Genomic DNA, 19,732 nt, shown 5'->3' with positions numbered 1-19,732 from the left:
GGCGGTGAACTTCGTACCTTGTGCCGTGCCGGCCTCCACCCCTCTTTTATATGGCGCAGTGTGACGGGGGCCCACCAGCCATTGGGCTGGGCGCCCCCCGATCAGGGCGCGGTCAAGGCCCTCTTGAGCCGTTGGGCTCAAGGGGAGGGAGATCTATCTAACATCAGTTACTGCGAGATTTCATCAGATGGAACTTAGAGCTTCGTTTTTGTCTTCTGGTTTTCATTCTTCAGTTAATCTGTGATAAATTGAACTTCTACGCATCTCAATTTATATTAGTTATGAGTATCAATATGGTCCTCCAGATACTCTTTTGACGTCTTCAATGTGGATCCGTGACCAAACCTTCGTTTTTTTTTCCATAATGGTAATCTTTTTTTTTGAGGACATTCATAATGGTAATCAGAGTATAATTTTTCCTTGTGAAAAGGTATTGCTGGTGGTATATTAAGGATTTGTAGCATAATTGTCACCATGATTTTTAAATGTTTCGAGCTACGTTTTTGTTGTTTTGGATAATTTGAAATAGAAAAAGGTGAGTACAAAGGAGCTTTGATTCCAACCTTTCCAAAGTGAAATTTAAGCAAAATTTGTTGTTTGGGTATTGCGTTTTAGCTTCATGGTTTTAGCTGTAGAGATTTTTGTAGAATTGGATCTTTGGAGAAATACACTTATAAATTGCAGCGTTTTTGCCACTACACACCGTTACCAATATTTTATTATATTGGCATGGTGAGGAGTGAGGAGACGCGTGAAGGTTTGAAATACCCTTGAGTTATTCCAATTAGGCCAAGTGAAATGTTATTGGAGTATACTCTTGGTACCCGTCTTTGCGAGGTGAGCGTAACGCTAAAATAAATGTTGGGTCAAGCATGTTTAGTTGTAGTCAGGATGATATCATTGCTCACCCAACGAAGTGTAATGGCTCAGTACGCTCGATGAGACAAGCGGTGGCAAACAGGTGTAGGAGCATGCCATGGCACACATTGAGCACCTTTGGGAAATGACGCATGATCTCGGTAGGGAGGTCCGAATCTAGCTCTACCACTGCGTGGACCATCTTACCATCGCGTGGAGCAAAAGCTGACAATGTGTGATAAGGACTTTACCTCACTTAACCACATTTCAAGTGACTGGCTTTTGCTGCGCCAACTACATGTAAACCTATAAAGTCAGAGTATGCATTGGTAAAAAATATCTAAAATGTAATGTTCCTTGCAAAATAAAACGGCAAAAACTTACAGTATGTAGAAATTTCCTTAGTAAGAAAACAATGGAAAGGACAAACGTGAAATTCAATTTTGAAATTCTTCCGACCCGTTTTGCCTCCAGGGGTAAAGCCGTCATCTTAACACTGCCCTCTCAAACCTTTTCGGTTTTTTAGGGTTTAATAACTCTTCGAGCCCACCGTGTCCGGCCCAGAGCCCACTAGCCCCCCTCGATCCCACCGGCGACCTCCCGCCGCCTCCGCCGGGGACAAGCCCCCCTGCGCGCCGCGCTGCAATGGCGTTCTCCTTCGCCTCACCGGCGCCGCAGAATCCGTTCCAGACGCCGGCGCAGGCCCCGTCCCTGTCTCCTTCGCCGTTTCAGTTCAACCTGCAGCAGCCGCAGCAGCAGCAGCAGCAGCCGCCGCCACAGCAACAGGCGGCGCCGGCCGCGCAACCGCAGCAGCAGCAGCTGATGCTATATACGACGGACGGGAAGCCCGCGGGGTACAACACGAAGTGGGAGGAGCTTCACGCCGAGTCGCAGAAGGCGCTGCTCCAGATCGAGTATGGTTTCCCTCCCCGGTTTCCCCTATTTTGTGGCAAATGAGAGTGCTTGTTCGTGATTGAACTTAGTGTTTAAGCGTCTTTGCACTGCAATTTTTTTCTTGATCTGTAGTCAACTAAAATTGCTCCATCTGACTTGGTAAACGCAATCCTTGTTGGTATGCTATTATTATTTTTTTGTTATATGGGTATACTAGTCAGCTTAGGCCCTAGTGGAATTTGCTGCTGCTGGGTTGGTGATAAGGTGGAAAAGTAGTTTCTTTTTTCTGTCTGTGGTTTAGATTTAACGCTTTATGCGATAAGCTTGTGCCTTTACAGTCTCTCAGAGATCAGTTTGCTTTAAACAAATATGTTCTTCTAGCAATATATACTATGGAGGGCTACTGTTTCTGATGGTTTAGCAGATCATTGTTTACTTGGGTTTCAGGGGAAGGGGAAACACGTTTTGTGCTCTATGATCTATGCCATTTGCTACGGATTACTTAAGCTACTGCCTCATTTTGCATTGATGTGGTCAATACATGGGTTTTAGGGTTAGAGAGTTCAGTTTCTCTGTTTTTGTTACCTGTTTGGGACTTGGCATGCTATTGGTGTAATTTTTCACTTTGAATTTTGTAGGGATAAAATAAGGGAGTACAGGGACGAGAGCGAGAGGTTGGATCAGTGTTCTCGCCTTCATGACTCTTCAATCTCAACTGTCAATTTTGAGAATGATGCAAGTGAAATTGCTCAGGTTGGACTTGCTTTTCTTGCTTTTGTCAGTCGTACATGAGACGCTTGATTATGTGAGTCTTTTACCCCTATGCCATTAAGAAAGTTGCTGCTTACCTGTGTGCCACAAAAAAGTTTGGAGTTACGTGTATGCCATGAGCCCAACTTTCGTTGACTCGTGTGCCATTTTGGATGAATGGAGACATAACAGAGGTGTTAGGGGCTGTGTAAAGACAGTTTTGCCCTTGCAGCCCCACCTTCTTCCGGCACGCCACGCACCTGTTCGGCTTCGCCGGCGCCGTCGACGATGATGCGGCGGCGGTTGCCTCCTCCTTCCCCTTGAGCGACGACGTCGGCGCCGTGGCGGCCGGAGTCATGGGGACGATGATGTTGGGAGTGGAGGCGGTGGCGGTGGCCGGCGACGTCGCCTTGAGGTGGTCGCGGTAGCACTTGGAGCACATGTTCTTGGTCTCCTTGCTGCTGAAGAACCCACAGCTGCTCGCGCACAGCGCTAGCTGCTCGTCGGCGGCGGCGGCGGCCGTGCTCGCCTCCTCCTCCTTGTTCGCGACGTCAGGCGCCGCGGCGGCAACCGCCGCTGACGACGCCGCCTCCTTGAGTTGGTCCCGGTAGCACTTGGAGCAGAGGTTCTTGGTCGCCTCGCTGCCGAAGAACCCGCACCCGTTCGTGCACATCGGCGCGCCGCCGCCGCCCGCCGCCGCTAGCTAGCCCGATGCTACAAGTGGTGACGGTGTAGCCGCGCTCCGGTCACCGGAGAGATCAGTCGTCAGCCCTCGCGGCCGGTGCTTGCTGGAGAGATCTCGCCGGCCTGGGCGCACGGCGACGGGTCCGGCGAGGCCAGGCGGCGGCGACGGGTCCGGCTCTGCTAGGCGGCGGCGGCGGCGTGCGGCTAGGGTTAGGGTGCGGCGGCGTGCGGCGCAATGGGGAGAGAGCAGGCACTCCACGGGAGATAGCAGGAGAGGAGAATAGAGCTGAAAATCCTTCAGGGGCAAATTAGTCATTTTCATACATGGTCCCACATGTCAGAACTACAAAACCGTTAAGTTGTAACAGAAGGTGGACGGAATGGCACACGGGTCAACGAAAGTTTTTCTCATGGCATACAGGTGACTCCAAACTTTTTTGTGGCACATAGGTAAGCAGGAACTTTTTTAATGGCATAGGGGTAAAAGACTCTGATTATGTTGGTCCTATTTCGTAACTGATATGGGATTTTGTCAGTTGACAGTTTAGAAAAATAGCAGAACACTTTCTAGAAGAGATATTTCAGTATTTTTTCACATAGTCAACAGTAGAAAGAATGAGATGCCTACACGCATTGTCTTCAAAGAAACATATATTGTACCCATTGGAAAATTGATCAGTTACTGACCAGCGAATTAGAAACTATAAAATCATGCTCAATCACCTTGAGCTCTCTATTGGAGAACTATGTCTCTGCTTCCTCTTCTTTTTAAGGATTAACTGAAAGTAAATATAAACTTTGGGCTGCGAAGATGACAAGAACCTCTATTTTCTGTAATGCTTTAGTTTTGCCCTGAACAATGAACAAATTAGCACAATGGAGTATATTGTTAATGAAACTCGATAAAGAAAATAATCAGCTTATCCCTTGTAGCAAGGTTGGGTTCACCATCCTGATTGTGCAGCAGTAAGTGTAATCAGATCATTAACAGGCATTGTTAATTCAAAATCAATATCTACCCTTAAATCTTGAAATGTTCCTGAGCCACAAAATCATAATTAGCTTCAATTTGGATAGCATATCAACGCATCAGTGCTGAAGGGTACATAGTTTTACCTTAAAACTGGAGAGGGAATGAAGTTCATAACTATCTCCTACAACACACATTTTTATTTAGTGGTAATTCATGGTTCTTTTAGTTCATAAGTTGACTAGTTGATAATTATTAGGATTTACTGATTCATGAAATACGAACACATGAATCCATAAAAAACATTCCTAATTACTACCCACTTTGGTCAGAAACTTGTGGAACTTTAAGTATCAAAATCTTTTTCAATATTTAGATTGGAAAATAAAAAAAACATATATGTAGAATACTAGAGTTTTCTTGGTAAGTTTCAACCAAAATACTGTATTTCTGCGGGACTCTATAAATATTTTAAAATAGAATCAGTTGTTAAGGTTCTGTGTGGGAACTGTGTCAATGTCCAAGACAATGTTTTTGTCTAACCATGTAATGTATTTATGATCACAATTTTGTTACATATTCCTTATACCAATCCTTTAATTTATGGCTAAATATTTCCTGCTCTAACAGGAACTTGGAGGGACAACCACCATGATGGAAAGAGAGAAGGCTTCCGTTCAAGAGTTAATGACTGTTGTGAATGAAATGATGCGAAACACAGAATTTGCTATTAGGTCATATATGATGCTGAGACCAAGATTTATCCGTCCAGGTGCTGGAGCAAATGGTGGTGGCTCAAATCCTTCTGGTCCTGCTGGAGCTCAGTCCAATCAGCCAGTAGCATTGGCTCCAACCATTGATTTCTATAGTGGTATCCCAAAGCGGCCTTCCCATTTTATGCAACAGACTATCAACAGGTTTGAGAAATATCTTGGAGAATGCTGCAAGTGGATCGCGGAGCTAGAGCAGCTTGTTCAAATGGAGAACAATAAAAGGCAATCAGCCTCATTAGAATCTCTACCGAAGGTTATGTCGAATGTGCATGATTATTTCATCTATGTTGCTTCTAAGGTAAATCTCCTTTTTCATACACACACTGCAGTTGAACTGTTAAAATGCATTTATTTTGAGGTTCTCCCCCATGATATAAATCATTTATTATGTAATATAGTCATAAAAATAAATGTAAATCTGTAAGTCAACCAAATTTTTTTTGTAACAGCTGTATCTCGTGAAAAAAATAAGAGAGATTGCTTACTTTTAGGCTTGCTGCACTGCCTTGGTGCGATACCCAGTATTTTCTAATGTTTGTATTTTTTTTAGGTGGAAAATCTTCATCAATATGTTGAGTCATTGAAAACTGAATATCTACATGAGCAGCGGCGATTGGGTAATGCCAATGATCCATTTTTAGAGGCAAATAGACGAGAAGCGGCTAAACAAGAAGCAGCTGCCAGAAGGGTACATCCAACATTGCATTTGCCTGCTCCTGTACAGCCCACAACTCAAATTGCTGGAACAGTGACGAGTCAACCACAGCAATCATTGATTCCTTCTGGAGCGACTTCTTCAAGTGCTTTTCCATCATTCAGCACTCCAGCTTCCGCTCCATCTTCTTCAAGTCTCTTTTCAACTCCAACAACTCCAACTCTATCCAGCAACCTTTTTGGTACATCTGGATCAGCCCAGCTGTCCACACCATTTGGGACAGTCTCTACTCCAACGCTTGGATCAACGCCGGCTCCATCTGGATTTGGGAATACAACTCCATCTTTTGCTTCAACGCCCGCTTTAGGTGGAACCTCACTGTTTTCTACGCCGTTCGGAGGTATACAAACTCTCACCATACTATATTTATATTTCCTAACTGTTAGATAGTCATATGCTTATGATAAGTCAGTAGCTATCTGAAAACAATTTGGTACTTTTATGTTGTGAAATTCTCATTTTAGATGATCTCGTCATGGTATATAAACATTTCTGAAGTGTTGGCACATCTACAGTTTGATTTCATCATGGCAATTCATAGCTCTAAATTTGTTGTTATGTTTTTGGTCTGAACTGAAATTTGTTATTGGCAGCAGAGTACACTTAGTTGTCCATTATTTTTCCAAGTGGGTTATATAGCTCAGGCACACCTGCCGTGCATGCCCTTCACTGTTTCTACTCATCTATGGTTACCGTCCATATTGAAATTCACCAGCAATATTCTTCTTTTTATCCTACTTCCAATTGAACTTACAAATATATCTTTTCCTATTCTATACATGCTATGATATCCTGATTTTTGGAAATTGCATGACATTCTAACCTGTGTCTACCTTAGGTGGAGCTACAGCTTCAGGATCCAGCTTTGGTGGTACATCTGTAAGTATAATCTCCATCAATTTATGCAGTATTCTTCCCTTTTCAGCTATAGCAAAGGATATAACCATGTCAAGCATAAGCTGTCCTTTTTATTGTCAATGTTTTATTGTTATATAATTCCCATTTCCCAACACCTTTTTTGTATTGTATGGTGCAGAAAGTGCGGTCAAAACCTCGGGGCCGACGCTAGGTGTAGCTGATGAGCGTGAAATGTGGGTGCCTCTTGTATCTCTTTTTCCTCGTCTTTCATTTTTCCAAGAATGCGCAAAATATTTGCGTCTTTTCATTAAGACAGAGGGAAAGGTTCTCACCAGTGGTTACAAATTGGTCTGAACTATGGAAACATATTTCAGACTCATATTCCTCCTGTCTTATGGAAAGAACTTGTAATTAATTTATCGGTGATTGTAGTGGAGCATGATTGGTTTTGTGACACTTAATAGATTCTAATGTATGTGCCCCATTTCAGTACTATCAGAATGTGCACTTATAACTTACCAATTCTTACCTAGACTTAAATATTTTATATAATAGAAAAACAAGGTTGACATTGGCTTCCAGTAGCTTAAAGCCATTTCAGAGACTTGGTTATGAAGCATGTCAAATGTCTTTTTTTTTTTTAATTCTTCTTTGGTTGACTGTTTAGTGATGAAAATCCTCATTGCCTCTTATTGACCTAAAGTTAGCCTGGTCTCGATTCAGGAAACTTAGACACTAAGATCAAGCACTGTTCTATGAATATGGTTGTCTTTCCTATGATTTTGCAGAACCCCAGTGTGTCAGTATCTGTGAATGTCATGTCGTGCTTAGTGGCAAGCAACGTTGAAGGCTCCTTCTGTCCAAGAAGTGGGCTGACCTTTCTTTTGTTTGGACTCTGATATGATCTTGAAGTGTGCAGTTGTTAGGAAGCATGCACAGAGATGGGCAGCTTCAACATCATGGTGATTGGTGTGGCATAGATGCATCCTACTCCCGGTAATGGTGAGTAGTGTTTAGGATCGTTTTTATCGCTGTGCTTTCAGCTACTGTCTTTATCAGTTATCACCTCACAAATGCGCGTTGCGCCTGGGCGCAGTCACAGATAGTTGAACAGCTTTGGGTTGGACCTCTCATCACCCTCCATGTAATTTCTGGATAATTTCTTCCCATGATCATCTTCTAACCTTAAATACTTTTTTTTGTCATTTTGTTTGGAATTCTTCAGACATATGGGAGTAGTAACTTAACAGTAGTTAATCTGTAGCACGTTTCCGTTTCGTGTCTGATTGTGATGGCTCATGGTTCCTAGTCTCATAAGCCTCTAATTTCTAATTATCTGAATATGATTGATTCCTTTGCCTCGTAGACGTAAGTGCTTACGACAGCCCGGATGTCAGTCCCCAAAAATTAATGTTTTGTGTGTGTTTTTATATAGAGCTGGTTCCTTCGATTGGCATTTTCTGCAGGTATTATTTGCTGGTAGTTGTGTCAAGGGCTTGGAAGTCAAGCGTTGACGTCAGTGGGCCCACATGTCAGTATGCGTATAATTTGTTGAATTGTTTGAATAGTCAGAGTTCGGTTTAACCGATTATATATTTTTACCATGCTGTGGCCATTTCCTTCTGCTGATTCATTTACATGATACATTGTGAACTGGAATATGTCCATGTATAAAGGGTCCTTTATACATAATTTTCACAGAAAATTTTAGGCTTGAATGCATATGGTTGTCAAACAATCAAATATGTCAGGTCAGATGCACTGTAACGATTAGCTATATATTCTCCTGTCTATTTCTTTTTTAAAAAAGTCAAGATCTCCCGGCAATAGTTATGTGAACGCGCTGATCCAGATCTTTGAATGGAACTCTTATCCAAGTTAAAAGAGCACTCCCCGCGTCGCTACAGGATGATTATATATGGATAAATGGCTTTAAAAATACATGCAAGTTAAAGAAAAAAAGAGTACGAACAAAAGAAAATTGAAGAACATGAACTCTTCAATCACTTGGGAGATTCTTTCTACTAAAAGTTAAAACTGCATAAATGCATCATAATTACAAAGATAAATAACATGTATATAGAAAAGAATTAAAGGATTTTAGCATCAGTTTCACATCAATTGGGGCCTTCTTATGGCTCTCTAACAATGATCCTTGTTTGAGTGATGTAGATCAATGATGTTGAGCTATTAGTTCTTACTATATATAATATATAGATTCTTTCAGCCATATGAACACACTGCTCTTTATTCCAAATCTCATATATACTACTCTGTTTCATAAAGAACCAAACCCAAGTGTTCAGATTCAAACCCGGGTTTGAATTATTTTTTTTTGGACGGAGAGGATGGATTCTTTCAGTCATATGAATACAGATCCCTTTATTCCAAATCATGTTACTGCAAGGAAGAAACTCACTCGCTGTTCCATCTGAAAATTAATAAACTACTGGATTTGCTTTCCATACCGAGCTATGAGGTGTCCTGCCCAATCACTGAAACCCCCAACTCCTTCGACCGTGACAGTGGAAGTTTCAGAGAAGCATCCAAGCTAACCACATGTAGAAATAGGTCAGCATTAGCCATATTCTTTTAGGTGCAGGAGGCGATTATTTCAGTGGCGTTAAGCTGCTTGTGCTGTCGCAAACCACAGGGGATGAACGGAGACGGTTCCACGGCGTCGTTCGATGGCAACAGCAGGCAGGGACACAGCTCGTCCATTTTGACTTTTTTGATTGCTTTGGAGTACGGTCTTGTTTTCTCAATCGATAGATCAAATAAAATCCCTATCAGGCCAGCGGCGGTGTTTTTAACCTAATTGCATTCTGAAGTCAGTCTCTAGGCTCCAGTCCACCGCAGGGTTTACAATATTGATGATAACTGCTTAGTTGTTGCGGTTATTTCGAGTTATGAACGTATAAACAAAAAATTGATAGTATTAAAAATGGTAAAATATCTTAATATGTGTGGTAAATATCAGTTTACAGTACTAATGATAGCCACGTGTTTATTGCGGTTATTCTGACCTGTTGACCGAAAACGTATGGGTAAAAATTTGATAGTATTCAATAGAATTATTATGTAAAGATATCTTATTGTCGTTGGTAAATATTTATTGTCCCACTCTTTACCTTTAAGCGCAACTCATTTTTAAATAAAATTTTGGTAAAAAGGATGTAGCTATGCACCACACTCTTCGGCTTGCGTCAATATTCTACATTTCACCTAAATTTATTGTGCATACTCAACGTCTCCCTTCTCATACGCCCCTCTTAACCGTAACCCCGTTTTCGTAGGGCATTGATGGTACTCCAATCTATCATCCAAATTACTTCATGACACATGAAACTAACAGAAGCACCTTATCGTATTCACTTCGTTTTTTTACAAGCCAACCACAGTGCCATCACCACTCAACTAATTTATCTTTATTCTGTTTTTTTTATTTTCAAAAATTATCCGGTAAATCCATTTCCAATTTTCTCGAATATGTAAAAGAACTCCAAAATCATTTCTCCAAAGTTCAAGGGCCTCTGGCCTCCACCTCACCAAACGCCGAAACGGTGAGGTGAACAACCACGCGTCTATAAAAAACACTTGTCTCCTCCGCCTCCCACCTTCTCTCTTCTGTACTCGCTTTCGCAGCTCCTCTTCCCCGCCTCCTCCGTTGACCGCCACCGTTGACCTCCCCGCCGGCGAGGTCTCCCTCGCCGGAAACCCCCCCGCCTCCCACCTTGTCTTCGCGGCGGCGTTCTCCCGTCATCTGATCGGCCGGCGCCTTTGGTCTCCGCCTGCTTCCGGGGGCTACTCGATTCGTCTCCTCTCGATCCCGCTACGGCTCCTCTGCTTGCTCGCCATGGCGATCCGAATCACGGTGTCCTACTCCGGCTACGTGGCGCAGAGCCTCGCCGCGTCGCTCGGCCTGCGCTGCTCCTCCGCCTCCACGGCGGCGGGCTGCCGCTTCTTCCAGGACGGCGGGTGGCGCCCCTTCTGCATGCTCACCTCCTCCTCCCGCGGCCACGCCGAGCACCACCGGAACGGCGGCGGCGGCGGCGAACACCGCCGTGAAGCCGGGGAGGGCGACCGCCCGAAGGCCCTGCCGCTCTCCGCCGCCGCCGGGGGCCACTCGCTGTTCCTCTCGCCGGCGTACGCTTCGTCCAGGGCGCAGCCGCCTTCGCTGGCCGTGGGTTTGCTGTCGGTGCTCGCGCAGGGGGCGACGGGGTCGAAGGGTGGGATCTACGGCGCCGCGTCTCTGTCGGGCTCGTCGTCGTCGATCTCTCTCGGGTTCAACCCTGCCTCCTTCCTCCCTTTCCTGCAGACCTCGAAGTGGCTCCCCTGCAGCGACCTTGCCACCTCCTCGTCTGCGCCGCCGTCTTCTCCTTCTCCTTCTCCTCCTCCTCCCGCACCGGCGCCTTCGATTCGTCCCAAGAAGGCGTTGGTGAGTAGTGCTTCCAGCTCCCCGGCGATTGCGAGGAGCAGTGGTGGTAGTGGTGCCGCGATGAGCAGGAGCAACTGGTTGTCGAGGTGGATGAGCTCCTGCTCCGACGACACCAAGACGGCCTTCGCAGCGGTGACTGTGCCTCTGCTCTACAGCTCGTCGCTGGCCGAGCCGAGGTCCATCCCGTCCAAGTCCATGTACCCGACCTTCGATGTTGGTGACCGGATTCTCGCCGAGAAGGTAGAGCTTGTTGAAATTGGTGTTTAGTTTGGTAATCTTGTCTTGCTGTGCTATGTTTTGTGAGTGTCTAATTCTATGATGATCTTCAGGTCTCGTACATATTCCGGGAGCCGGAAATCTTGGACATTGTGATCTTCCGTGCACCACCAGCTCTTCAGGTATAATTTCTGATTTCTATAACATGTTTTTTCACATACTTCATAATGATCTTGATGTAAATGTGATGATTGAATTGGAATGCTACTGCAGGATTGGGGCTACAGCTCGGGTGATGTTTTCATCAAGAGAGTTGTGGCCAAGGCAGGCGACTATGTCGAAGTAAGCATTTACCTCAATGGTAGTGGCGTCTGTTTGTCTGTGTTACTAACTTGCTATGCTGCAAAATGTTTGTATTGGTTGGGTTATAATTGCTGCTCTCTTTGTTCTTTGATAGGTTCGTGATGGCAAGTTGATTGTCAACGGAGTAGTCCAGGATGAGGAATTTGTGTTGGAGCCTCACAATTACGAGATGGAACCCATGGTATGTGTCTTCTTCCTATGCTAAATTGTGTGCATCTTTCCATGATTATACTCATTTCGATCTTGCATAGTAGTACTCTAGATTGAGCAGATTCTTATTGAAATGTTTGATTTTTATCACTGGAGTAAACTAATGTGAAATTTGACAATCAAAATGTAGAATTTTAGATTGCACACTTGAGTAATCAAAGTATCAATTTAGCTGCATTTCCAGAGTGACTGATCTCCTGGACCAGTGTTGAGTTCACATATTAGTATACCATAATATCCAATCGAGTATTATATATTTCTTAGGTTTATTAATTAGCATTTGTAATTCGTTTGGCATATTGGTTCATCAAATGCAGTTTTAGCAATATAATCCTTCTGTTTTCAGTTGATTAATAGCTCATTATTGTTCCTGCAGCTTGTTCCAGAAGGTTATGTGTTTGTGCTGGGAGACAACCGTAACAACAGCTTCGATTCCCATAACTGGTATGGTCAAAACTAAACTCAAATCTGCATCAGAAGCTTTCATCTCATAGAATATGCTAGATCTGATTCGAATCAAATCTGACATTTCAGGGGGCCTCTTCCTGTGAGGAACATTATTGGAAGATCTGTGTTTCGGTACTGGCCTCCATCAAGAATAACAGATACAATATACGAGCCTCGCGCTGAATATTCTGTGGCTGGGTTGTCGTGAGGTGTATCCAGACCTTCTGGCCATGCTGGATAGCCGATGTGTCATACTCTTTTGTGGAGCTCCACTTATGAGCCGAGCTCCAGTTCACAGCTCTCACTGTTGTTTATAGAGTGTTTGTAAATTCACTTTGGCTGACCAATTTGTTTTTTCAACTGCCTGTTTGGCAGATCTTTGTTATATTATAGCATGCAAAGCTAAAAGAGACTCCTATCTGTACAGAGCAAACTGCTGAAGGAGCATTTCTGCTTCAGAGCTGAGCAATTATTTTGTTCTGTTTCCAGCATAAGAGGAGATACTCTGTTGTACTTGGAATCATGAAAATGAATCATATAAAAGCAATTTTTGAAGATCTATGATTGTTTCTTGTGGTTCTCATTTTACTGGAATTATTTCATATGCTTGTCGAAATAGCCGCTTCCTTTAAGCTGTACTGTTGCTTAGTTGCTGCTGTTGCTGTAATCTGTCCGGCCCGAAAGGCTTTCTGAAACCATGAACCTTTAACATCAATATATATTGAAAATGATACTATGTTTGCTTTGTATTGAAAATGTTACTGTGTTTTTGTATTGAAAATGTTACTGTGTTTTTCTATAAAGTGAATCAAACTTAAATAATTTTAACCTTATAAAAAGTTAAAGCTTCCTATAATATGAAATATACTAAAGTGCATAGATTTAGGACGGGTAGACGAAAACCGAAAGAAGTCAAGAATCATGATTGATCCAATCCCGGAAGAACTGATTGCAATCTCGACGGATCCAAAACAGGGATGAGCTTGCAAAATTTACGACCGCGAGCAATGGTAGCGACCCACAGTTTCACCTTCCCTCCATCCCAAATCTTATTCCAGCCCCATCTTTTCGCTTGTGCTTATGCTTATTAGCCAAACTTTAAATTTTCAATATTAAATTTAGAGTTTGACCTTAAAGTTTTCTCATCTAAGTTTATTATGTAGCCTTTACTTTTAGATACTTAAGAACACGTATATAAAAATTTTACTCACAAAGTATTTTTCGTTTACAAATATACCGCTGGTTTATTCAGCCAAACGATGAGTCCGGAGGCGGCGGAACTCGCCGGTGGTGGTGCCGCTTCGCGCCGCCGCGGCACGACGTGTCGACGTCGCCTTCGCCCTCCTTCTCCACTCACCCGACAGACCACACCGCACCACCACCACTCGTCAACCCCGATCCACTCGATCTCTCTCACCATCCTGTGGCCCAAGAGAAGAAAAAGCACCGGCGAACATTGGACGGCATGAGGCAGATCGAGCTTTCGATGCCAACAAAACAAACACCAAACTTTTTTCGAGCTGAAAACACAAAGGGGGAGAAAGGCCAACAAAGTTGTGACCTGATGAAAAGAGTGGAGGGCTCTCGTCTCAGTTCGGCAAAAGGAAAGGCTGGAGACTGAAAAAGATGGCGGGAATTGACATGGAGCCAACTGGGAATCCACGAAGGCACGAACGGAATGGATGCCAGTAGCGCCACTAAGAGCAGGTACAATAGCAGAAGCCAGTTGCAAATATATTTTAAGGAGATAAATGAGGAGAGAGAAGAGCAGTGGGCTATAAATTTGTAGCTAGATGTAGCACGGACTCCAAGACGCAGTGTATATATGACAAGTGAGACTAGGTATTAATAATGTAGTATGTAACTATTGTATAAATAAGCTATTAGTAGATTGGCTATAAATGAATTGGAGTTAGTAGTTGACTATACTATTAAACTTGCTTTAAATATACCACCAGCCGCAAAAGTTGGTGAATGTAGTATTCTGAGCCTGTGTTCAGTAGCAACAGAATTGGCTATCTTTATGACTCCTTTGTTGCACCTTATAGTTTAGTGTGTTAACTTTACAGATTTAGCACATACCAGGATCTTTTCTCCTGTCGTTACATTTTGCTTAATCCAGTCATCCAGATAATCACACCCTCCTAAAACGCTACTCCTAGCTACAACTTTGTTTATTTCTGGGAGTGCTAAGTTTCGTTCACGTTTCATTGCAATCTGAAACAGTAATACGCAAGGAATACCTGGATCATACGATACGAATATCTAGAGACAAAACATGATTTGAGTGATTGATGATCGAGAAAGAAGCTCAAAAGGTCTTGAAAAGTCGAAACGTCCATCACTGAAATTCGGTTTCATGCCCTCAGATCCCATTGCTGAGTAGGACGCAGATTTTCTTCCTTCCTACCATTTCCTTTCTCTTGCTTCCTTTTTGGTCATTTGAGATAGCTTTATCCATCCTTTAGCAAAAAGGAAACCAATAGCTAGCAATACTTGCCATCATATATACCTGGGCAATGGCCGGCCAAGCAAACTCAGTTCTCTACATTGAACACTTCAGGTTTGAGTAGACATGGCCTCTCGGTGTCTTGTTACCACAGGTTTTGAGGATGAGTGCAGAGAGATCCATGATGCGTGCAACCAGCCACGCCGTTTGAGCGTTCTCTTGGCTCATCGGAGCCCATCGGAGAGGCAGAAAATCAAGGCGACTTACCGTACAGTGTTCGGCGAAGATCTCGCCGGAGAAGTGCAGAAAATCCTCATGGTCAACCAGGAAGATGAGGTAAGTGCCCTCTCGGTTTTGCACTCCTTGCTTCAGACTGATTTTCAAGTTCTTACCTCTCCATGATCTTTCCCTTCCCAGCTCTGCAAGCTGCTCTACCTGTGGGTGCTCGACCCGTCGGAGCGCGACGCGATCATGGCTCGGGACGCCGTCGAGAATGGCGGCGCCACGGATTACCGGGTCCTGGTGGAGATCTTCACACGCCGGAAGCAGAACCAGCTCTTCTTCACCAATCAGGCATACCTTGCCAGGTTCAAGAAGAACCTGGAGCAGGACATGGTCACAGAGCCGTCTCATCCTTACCAGAGGGTAGCCCTTGCTTGTTGCTTACCATTCTACCTCAGTTTCCAATTGTGTTCTTTACCTTTTAGCCAGCTGAGCTCAACTCCTCCCCTGCTTTCTGGTGACAATTCAAGCAGCTATTGGTAGCACTTGCAACCTCCCACAAGTCGCACCACGATGAACTTAGTCGGCACATTGCAAAATGTGACGCCAGGAGGCTCTATGATGCGAAGAACAGCGGCATGGGATCGGTCGACGAGGCTGTCATTCTTGAGATGTTCAGCAAGAGGAGCATCCCACAGCTCAGGCTAGCATTCTGCAGTTACAAGCACATATATGGGCATGACTACACCAAGGTAAGCAAACTCAATAACCTGATGGCATTCACTTCGCATACAACATTACTGAAATGACTGCCTTCGGACGTTATCTTGAAACAATCTGCCAAACTACTGAAATGATGACTGTTTTCTGAGCTTATCGTTGCAACAATGCGTATGCAGGCACTGAAGAAAAATGGCTTCGGTGAGTTTGAACAATCTTTGAGGGTTGTTGTGAAGTGCATCTACAATCCTTCCATGTATTTCTCCAAGGTGATGGCAGCTGAAAATTTGCAGTTTGTAGTTGGTACTTCATATCATGTCTCTGACCCATCCTTCTATTTCTTTGTCTCGTCAGCTGCTGCATAGAAGTCTGCAATGCTCAGCGACCAATAAAAGGTTGGTTACAAGGGCTATTTTGGGCAGTGACGATGTCGATATGGACAAGATCAAGTCAGTGTTCAAAAGTAGTTATGGAAAGGACCTTGAGGATTTCATCCTTGAAAGCTTGCCTGAGAATGATTACAGAGACTTTCTTTTAGGTGCGGCCAAGGGGTCAAGGGCCTCATGAAGTCTGTGGAGAGAGATCCTTGAATTATCTAGGGAAAGTAAAGGGTGCATATACTGCTTTGCATGTAAGAGCAAATTGACCATCAAAAACAGCAGTTTTATGTTATCTGAGAATAGGATTTAGGTGAGAACATCATGCTCATTTTGTTTATTTTGGGTGAAAAAAGTTATCAGTTCAACTAAACAATTGTTTTGACATTTGTGATGGCAAAATAGCCAAGCCTTATCTTCAATAGATAAAACATAGAAGTAGGGTACGCATGTTTTGGTGGACTACGTTACAGATATAATTTCAGATGAGCTTCTTCTTTCGGAAGTACTGTTGTAGATGCCAAAGTTGCAAAACTGAGACTATAATGCAAACAATGAGTGATATGATGCTCAACCATGTAGCCCTAGCATTCGTCTTCTCACTGGTATCTCTCATATTTGCTTCTCTGCATTGAGAACAACCTTTTAAGACTATTTATGCCCTTAGTTATCGATCAAATTAAAATCCATGGATAGCTCTTTGAGCTACAAAAGGAAGTGTACTTACTTGGATCTCAGCAAGAGCAGGTTTTCATGTATTGCTTGGACAGAGGTTTCAAGCTTGACTAATTCTAGTTCAACTCCCTGTTCAGGAATGTTGTTGTTAAGGAGGAATAACACCAAAATGCAGAACATAAGCATAATATCCTAATTTCATGAACATTACCTCGAGCTTTTCCTTTTTAGCAACAGAATCCCAATCTTTTGTTGCAATACCAACTCTCCAGTCAAGATTTAGTTTCACCACTAACCTCTTGTTCCGACCATCAGCCGAGAAGCAAGCCAAGTAGTTTCCTGCTTCTGCAGTTGTGAATGAAAACTGGCCTGTGGAAACCTTTTGTTTATGATGTACAATGTCTCCAAAAGGGGATGTAACCTGCAAGGGTGATTCCCATCAGAAGGTTTAAGGATAAGTTCACAGAACAGACGAGGCGAAAATAAAACAAGTGCTCCCACTTAATTTTAGTAACAATAAGGGGATAAATAAAATGTGGAACAAACCAATCCTCAGAAGAACAAGGTTCAGCTGTTTGTACAGGGAAAAAAATGCTGGATCTCTACCCACAGCACACAACAATAAACGGAAAAAATACTCTTGCATGGTAAATCTTAAGTCTTGATCATTTGCCTTGTTTACAAATGCATCAGACTACTACAGTCCTCCTCAAGCAAACCTTGGCAGGGGTACCGAATCTGGAGCTTATGGGTATAGCTCTTCGTTCCAGGTGGATATGGTTGCAACGGACCTCCTCAAGCAAACCTTGGCAGGGGCTAGCCATTTCGGGGTCGCAAAAGGAAAGGAACTTCGTTGCAGCCTCTACCGTCTGTCAATTAAGAGACGGACAAACTATCCTCTTCTGGGAAGATAGCTGGTTGCAAGAGGGTTGCATTCGGTCCTTTGCTCCGAACATTTATGATAAAATTCCACCACACGTGCGCCGGCGTCGGACGGTGGCTGAGGCACTAACAGGTCGCCAATGGATCAAAGACATCCGAGGAGCACTTGGGATCCAACCTATTCTAGAATATCTAAAGCTTTGGTCGCTTGTCCAAATGGTGGATCTTGATCCTACTACTCCTGATTCAATCATCTGGAAATGGGAGAGTTCGGGCCAATACAGCTCAAAATCTGCCTATAAGGCCTTGTTTTTTGGTCGTGTCGCCTTTCTTTCCACCCCAATTTGGAAGTCACTCGCTCCGCCTCGATGCCGCTTCTTCTTGTGGTTGGTCGCAATGAACAGATGCTGGACCGCTGACCGTCTGCGCAGTCGAGGGTTGTCACACCCGGATCGCTGTGTTCTTTGCGATCAGCAGGAGGAAAGCATTGATCACATCTTGGTAGCATGCCCTGAATCGAGACAATTATGGTGGTGGACGCTTCAGGCGATAAAGAGTCCGAACTGCTTACCTGTCAACGAGCCATCCTTCCACAATTGGCTCTGTGAGAGCCGAATGAAGATTGGGGAGCGGCATCGTCGAGGCTTCGACACTGTCGTGACACTGGTGGCTTGGACAATTTGGAAGGAACGGAACAACCGAATCTTCAATCAACAACAAAGGTCTTGGACCGAAGTGGCGAAAGCAATGGCGGAGGAGGCCATGCTTTGGAAGTCAGCTAATCACGGGATCCCCGCTGTTTGGCCTTTACAAGGTCGTGGTAGCCAAATTTAGCGCGAGATATTCCTATAGTTTTTCATAGCGTCCTGTATCGGTCCACTGCTTGTTTTCCTTTTATCCTTGTAAATAACTTTTATTTCTCTTAATGGAAAAAATGCGCTCCTTGCGTATTCCCGAAAATCAAATGCATCAGACATTTTAGCAAGCGAAATGGTCTGTAAAGCCATTCCACTACGTACGCTTGCAATGTTAAATAAGAGCAGATCACACTATTTATAAACACAGAAAGCGCAATCGCACATGAGCATTGATCAATTGCATATTTTCCTGATATCCTTCCAAAATCTTGCTACGAAGGGCTAATCACATATTCACATGCACAATGTGCTGAGGTTGTCACCAGCAATTTAATTGTTACCATTTTCATGACTAAATACTTTCTTTATTTTTTTCCATGATTAATACTACCAGCCACAACATACCCAGATTTGTGGACCCAATTGTAACCGATTCAATGCAGAGTTCACGCACAACGGTACGAGTGTAACAACTAACAACCCAGACACAATGACGCAGTTCATTCCCCATTTACATTTCCAATCATACATGCAAACATATATAACCCCAGAAAATCTGGATCAGAATCCCCCCCAATAAATTGCCGTCATTCCATTCATCGGCGTAGAACAATATGACAACCCCCAGATTGATCCCCCGGTACAATGCGCATACCTTGACGGTGACGGTGGGGTTGAGGTGGTGCTCGTAGAGGACGGAGTAGTCGCCGATGACGACGACGTTGGACTGGATCTCCTCCGACACACACTTGGTCGCCGACGGCGGGATCTCCAGCCACACCGCCCCGGCTCCCGCCGCCATCCACCACAGCAATGCGGCCGCCGTCGCCGCCCACGCCCACGCGCCGCCACGTCGCGCCATCGCCTTCCCCTGTACGCTGTTTGCGCCAACCTCCAACGCTGCCCCAAGATGAGGACCACTGTACAGTGAGTCCCTCCGGAATTTCCGCGTACGTGTGGCCTATAAACATTTTGGCCCCAAACGGGTTAGGTTAGTTAAACTGCTCCAAACTAAAAACAAACCTCATCTAAAGTCTTCAAACCAGCCCTGAAATGAAGCTCCCACGGCATTTTGCGCTGGCGTGGACGCTCCCGCGTCACGACACGTCAGCCCGAGCTGGAAAACGGTGGGATTTCGCGAGCTCTCATGCGTCTGCGTCGGCCCTTGTATTTTTGAAAAAAGGCCCTTCATTTTATTGATAATTTGTTTTAGGTACATGCTCTTTAGTTTGTACTGTGATCTGCGTTCTTATGTACAGGGCCTCTACAAAATGCAATATTCTATGCAAAGAAGAGAAAAATCGAAAAAGAGGAGCACGCTCTGAATAACATAAAGTGAGGGCCTTTTATGAAAAAAATACAACCCAAAACCCC

The 19,732-nt window shown here is 44.1% G+C and overlaps 5 protein-coding genes across 5 annotated transcripts; 3 read left to right on the top strand and 2 right to left on the bottom strand.

Annotated features, from left to right (window-relative positions):
• Positions 1-1,420: 1,420 nt before the first annotated feature.
• On the top strand, positions 1,421-6,997 carry LOC4347240 (nuclear pore complex protein NUP58). Its single transcript, XM_015795722.3, has 6 exons — positions 1,421-1,772; positions 2,391-2,505; positions 4,787-5,227; positions 5,480-5,984; positions 6,483-6,523; positions 6,681-6,997. Exons 1-6 carry the CDS (start codon positions 1,504-1,506, stop codon positions 6,711-6,713), a joined length of 1,404 nt encoding a protein of 467 aa, XP_015651208.1. The 5' UTR covers positions 1,421-1,503; the 3' UTR covers positions 6,714-6,997.
• On the bottom strand, positions 2,581-3,605 carry LOC136351832 (zinc finger A20 and AN1 domain-containing stress-associated protein 12-like). The gene is made up of 2 exons (XM_066304252.1): positions 2,719-3,605; positions 2,581-2,600 (listed from the first exon to the last, which is right to left on the bottom strand). The coding sequence occupies exons 1-2, from the start codon at positions 3,173-3,175 to the stop codon at positions 2,581-2,583; spliced, it is 477 nt and encodes a 158-aa protein (XP_066160349.1). The 5' UTR covers positions 3,176-3,605.
• A 3,134-nt stretch (positions 6,998-10,131) lies between the features above and the next one.
• On the top strand, positions 10,132-12,735 carry LOC4347239 (thylakoidal processing peptidase 1, chloroplastic). Its single transcript, XM_015756189.3, has 6 exons — positions 10,132-11,180; positions 11,270-11,338; positions 11,430-11,498; positions 11,614-11,700; positions 12,106-12,173; positions 12,264-12,735. Exons 1-6 carry the CDS (start codon positions 10,359-10,361, stop codon positions 12,382-12,384), a joined length of 1,236 nt encoding a protein of 411 aa, XP_015611675.1. The 5' UTR covers positions 10,132-10,358; the 3' UTR covers positions 12,385-12,735.
• A 1,980-nt stretch (positions 12,736-14,715) lies between these two features.
• On the top strand, positions 14,716-16,331 carry LOC4347238 (annexin Gh1). The gene is made up of 5 exons (XM_015756190.3): positions 14,716-14,961; positions 15,043-15,270; positions 15,381-15,599; positions 15,747-15,836; positions 15,922-16,331. The coding sequence occupies exons 1-5, from the start codon at positions 14,752-14,754 to the stop codon at positions 16,132-16,134; spliced, it is 960 nt and encodes a 319-aa protein (XP_015611676.1). The 5' UTR covers positions 14,716-14,751; the 3' UTR covers positions 16,135-16,331.
• On the bottom strand, positions 16,253-19,321 carry LOC4347237 (transmembrane emp24 domain-containing protein p24delta4). The gene is made up of 4 exons (XM_015756191.3): positions 19,014-19,321; positions 16,831-17,040; positions 16,672-16,748; positions 16,253-16,570 (listed from the first exon to the last, which is right to left on the bottom strand). The coding sequence occupies exons 1-4, from the start codon at positions 19,218-19,220 to the stop codon at positions 16,426-16,428; spliced, it is 639 nt and encodes a 212-aa protein (XP_015611677.1). The 5' UTR covers positions 19,221-19,321; the 3' UTR covers positions 16,253-16,425.
• Positions 19,322-19,732: the final 411 nt, after the last annotated feature.

Source organism: Oryza sativa, chromosome 9, assembly GCF_034140825.1.
Source record: "Oryza sativa Japonica Group chromosome 9, ASM3414082v1".
Lineage (NCBI taxonomy): Eukaryota > Viridiplantae > Streptophyta > Magnoliopsida > Poales > Poaceae > Oryza > Oryza sativa.
This window is presented reverse-complemented; position numbering and strand designations above follow the sequence as displayed.

What these genes read in the sequence shown, in the direction of transcription:
- LOC4347240 (XM_015795722.3), top strand. Translation starts at nt 1,504, where the DNA reads ATGGCGTTCTCCTTCGCCTCACCGGCGCCGCAGAATCCGTTCCAGACG. An exon ending in TCATCTATGTTGCTTCTAAG is followed by an intron (nt 5,228 to 5,479) that starts GTAAATCTCCTT and finishes TATTTTTTTTAG; the next exon opens with GTGGAAAATCTTCATCAATA. An exon ending in CCAGCTTTGGTGGTACATCT is followed by an intron (nt 6,524 to 6,680) that starts GTAAGTATAATC and finishes TGTATGGTGCAG; the next exon opens with AAAGTGCGGTCAAAACCTCG.
- LOC136351832 (XM_066304252.1), bottom strand. Translation starts at nt 3,175, where the DNA reads ATGTGCACGAACGGGTGCGGGTTCTTCGGCAGCGAGGCGACCAAGAAC. An exon ending in GGGGCTGCAAGGGCAAAACT is followed by an intron (nt 2,601 to 2,718) that starts GTCTTTACACAG and finishes TGTGGCACACAG; the next exon opens with GTAAGCAGCAACTTTCTTAA.
- LOC4347239 (XM_015756189.3), top strand. Translation starts at nt 10,359, where the DNA reads ATGGCGATCCGAATCACGGTGTCCTACTCCGGCTACGTGGCGCAGAGC. An exon ending in GTGCACCACCAGCTCTTCAG is followed by an intron (nt 11,339 to 11,429) that starts GTATAATTTCTG and finishes ATGCTACTGCAG; the next exon opens with GATTGGGGCTACAGCTCGGG. An exon ending in AGGCAGGCGACTATGTCGAA is followed by an intron (nt 11,499 to 11,613) that starts GTAAGCATTTAC and finishes GTTCTTTGATAG; the next exon opens with GTTCGTGATGGCAAGTTGAT.
- LOC4347238 (XM_015756190.3), top strand. Translation starts at nt 14,752, where the DNA reads ATGGCCTCTCGGTGTCTTGTTACCACAGGTTTTGAGGATGAGTGCAGA. An exon ending in CGTCTCATCCTTACCAGAGG is followed by an intron (nt 15,271 to 15,380) that starts GTAGCCCTTGCT and finishes CAATTCAAGCAG; the next exon opens with CTATTGGTAGCACTTGCAAC. An exon ending in CTTCCATGTATTTCTCCAAG is followed by an intron (nt 15,837 to 15,921) that starts GTGATGGCAGCT and finishes TTGTCTCGTCAG; the next exon opens with CTGCTGCATAGAAGTCTGCA.
- LOC4347237 (XM_015756191.3), bottom strand. Translation starts at nt 19,220, where the DNA reads ATGGCGCGACGTGGCGGCGCGTGGGCGTGGGCGGCGACGGCGGCCGCA. An exon ending in CTAAAAAGGAAAAGCTCGAG is followed by an intron (nt 16,749 to 16,830) that starts GTAATGTTCATG and finishes ATTCCTGAACAG; the next exon opens with GGAGTTGAACTAGAATTAGT. An exon ending in CTGCTCTTGCTGAGATCCAA is followed by an intron (nt 16,571 to 16,671) that starts GTAAGTACACTT and finishes TTCTCAATGCAG; the next exon opens with AGAAGCAAATATGAGAGATA.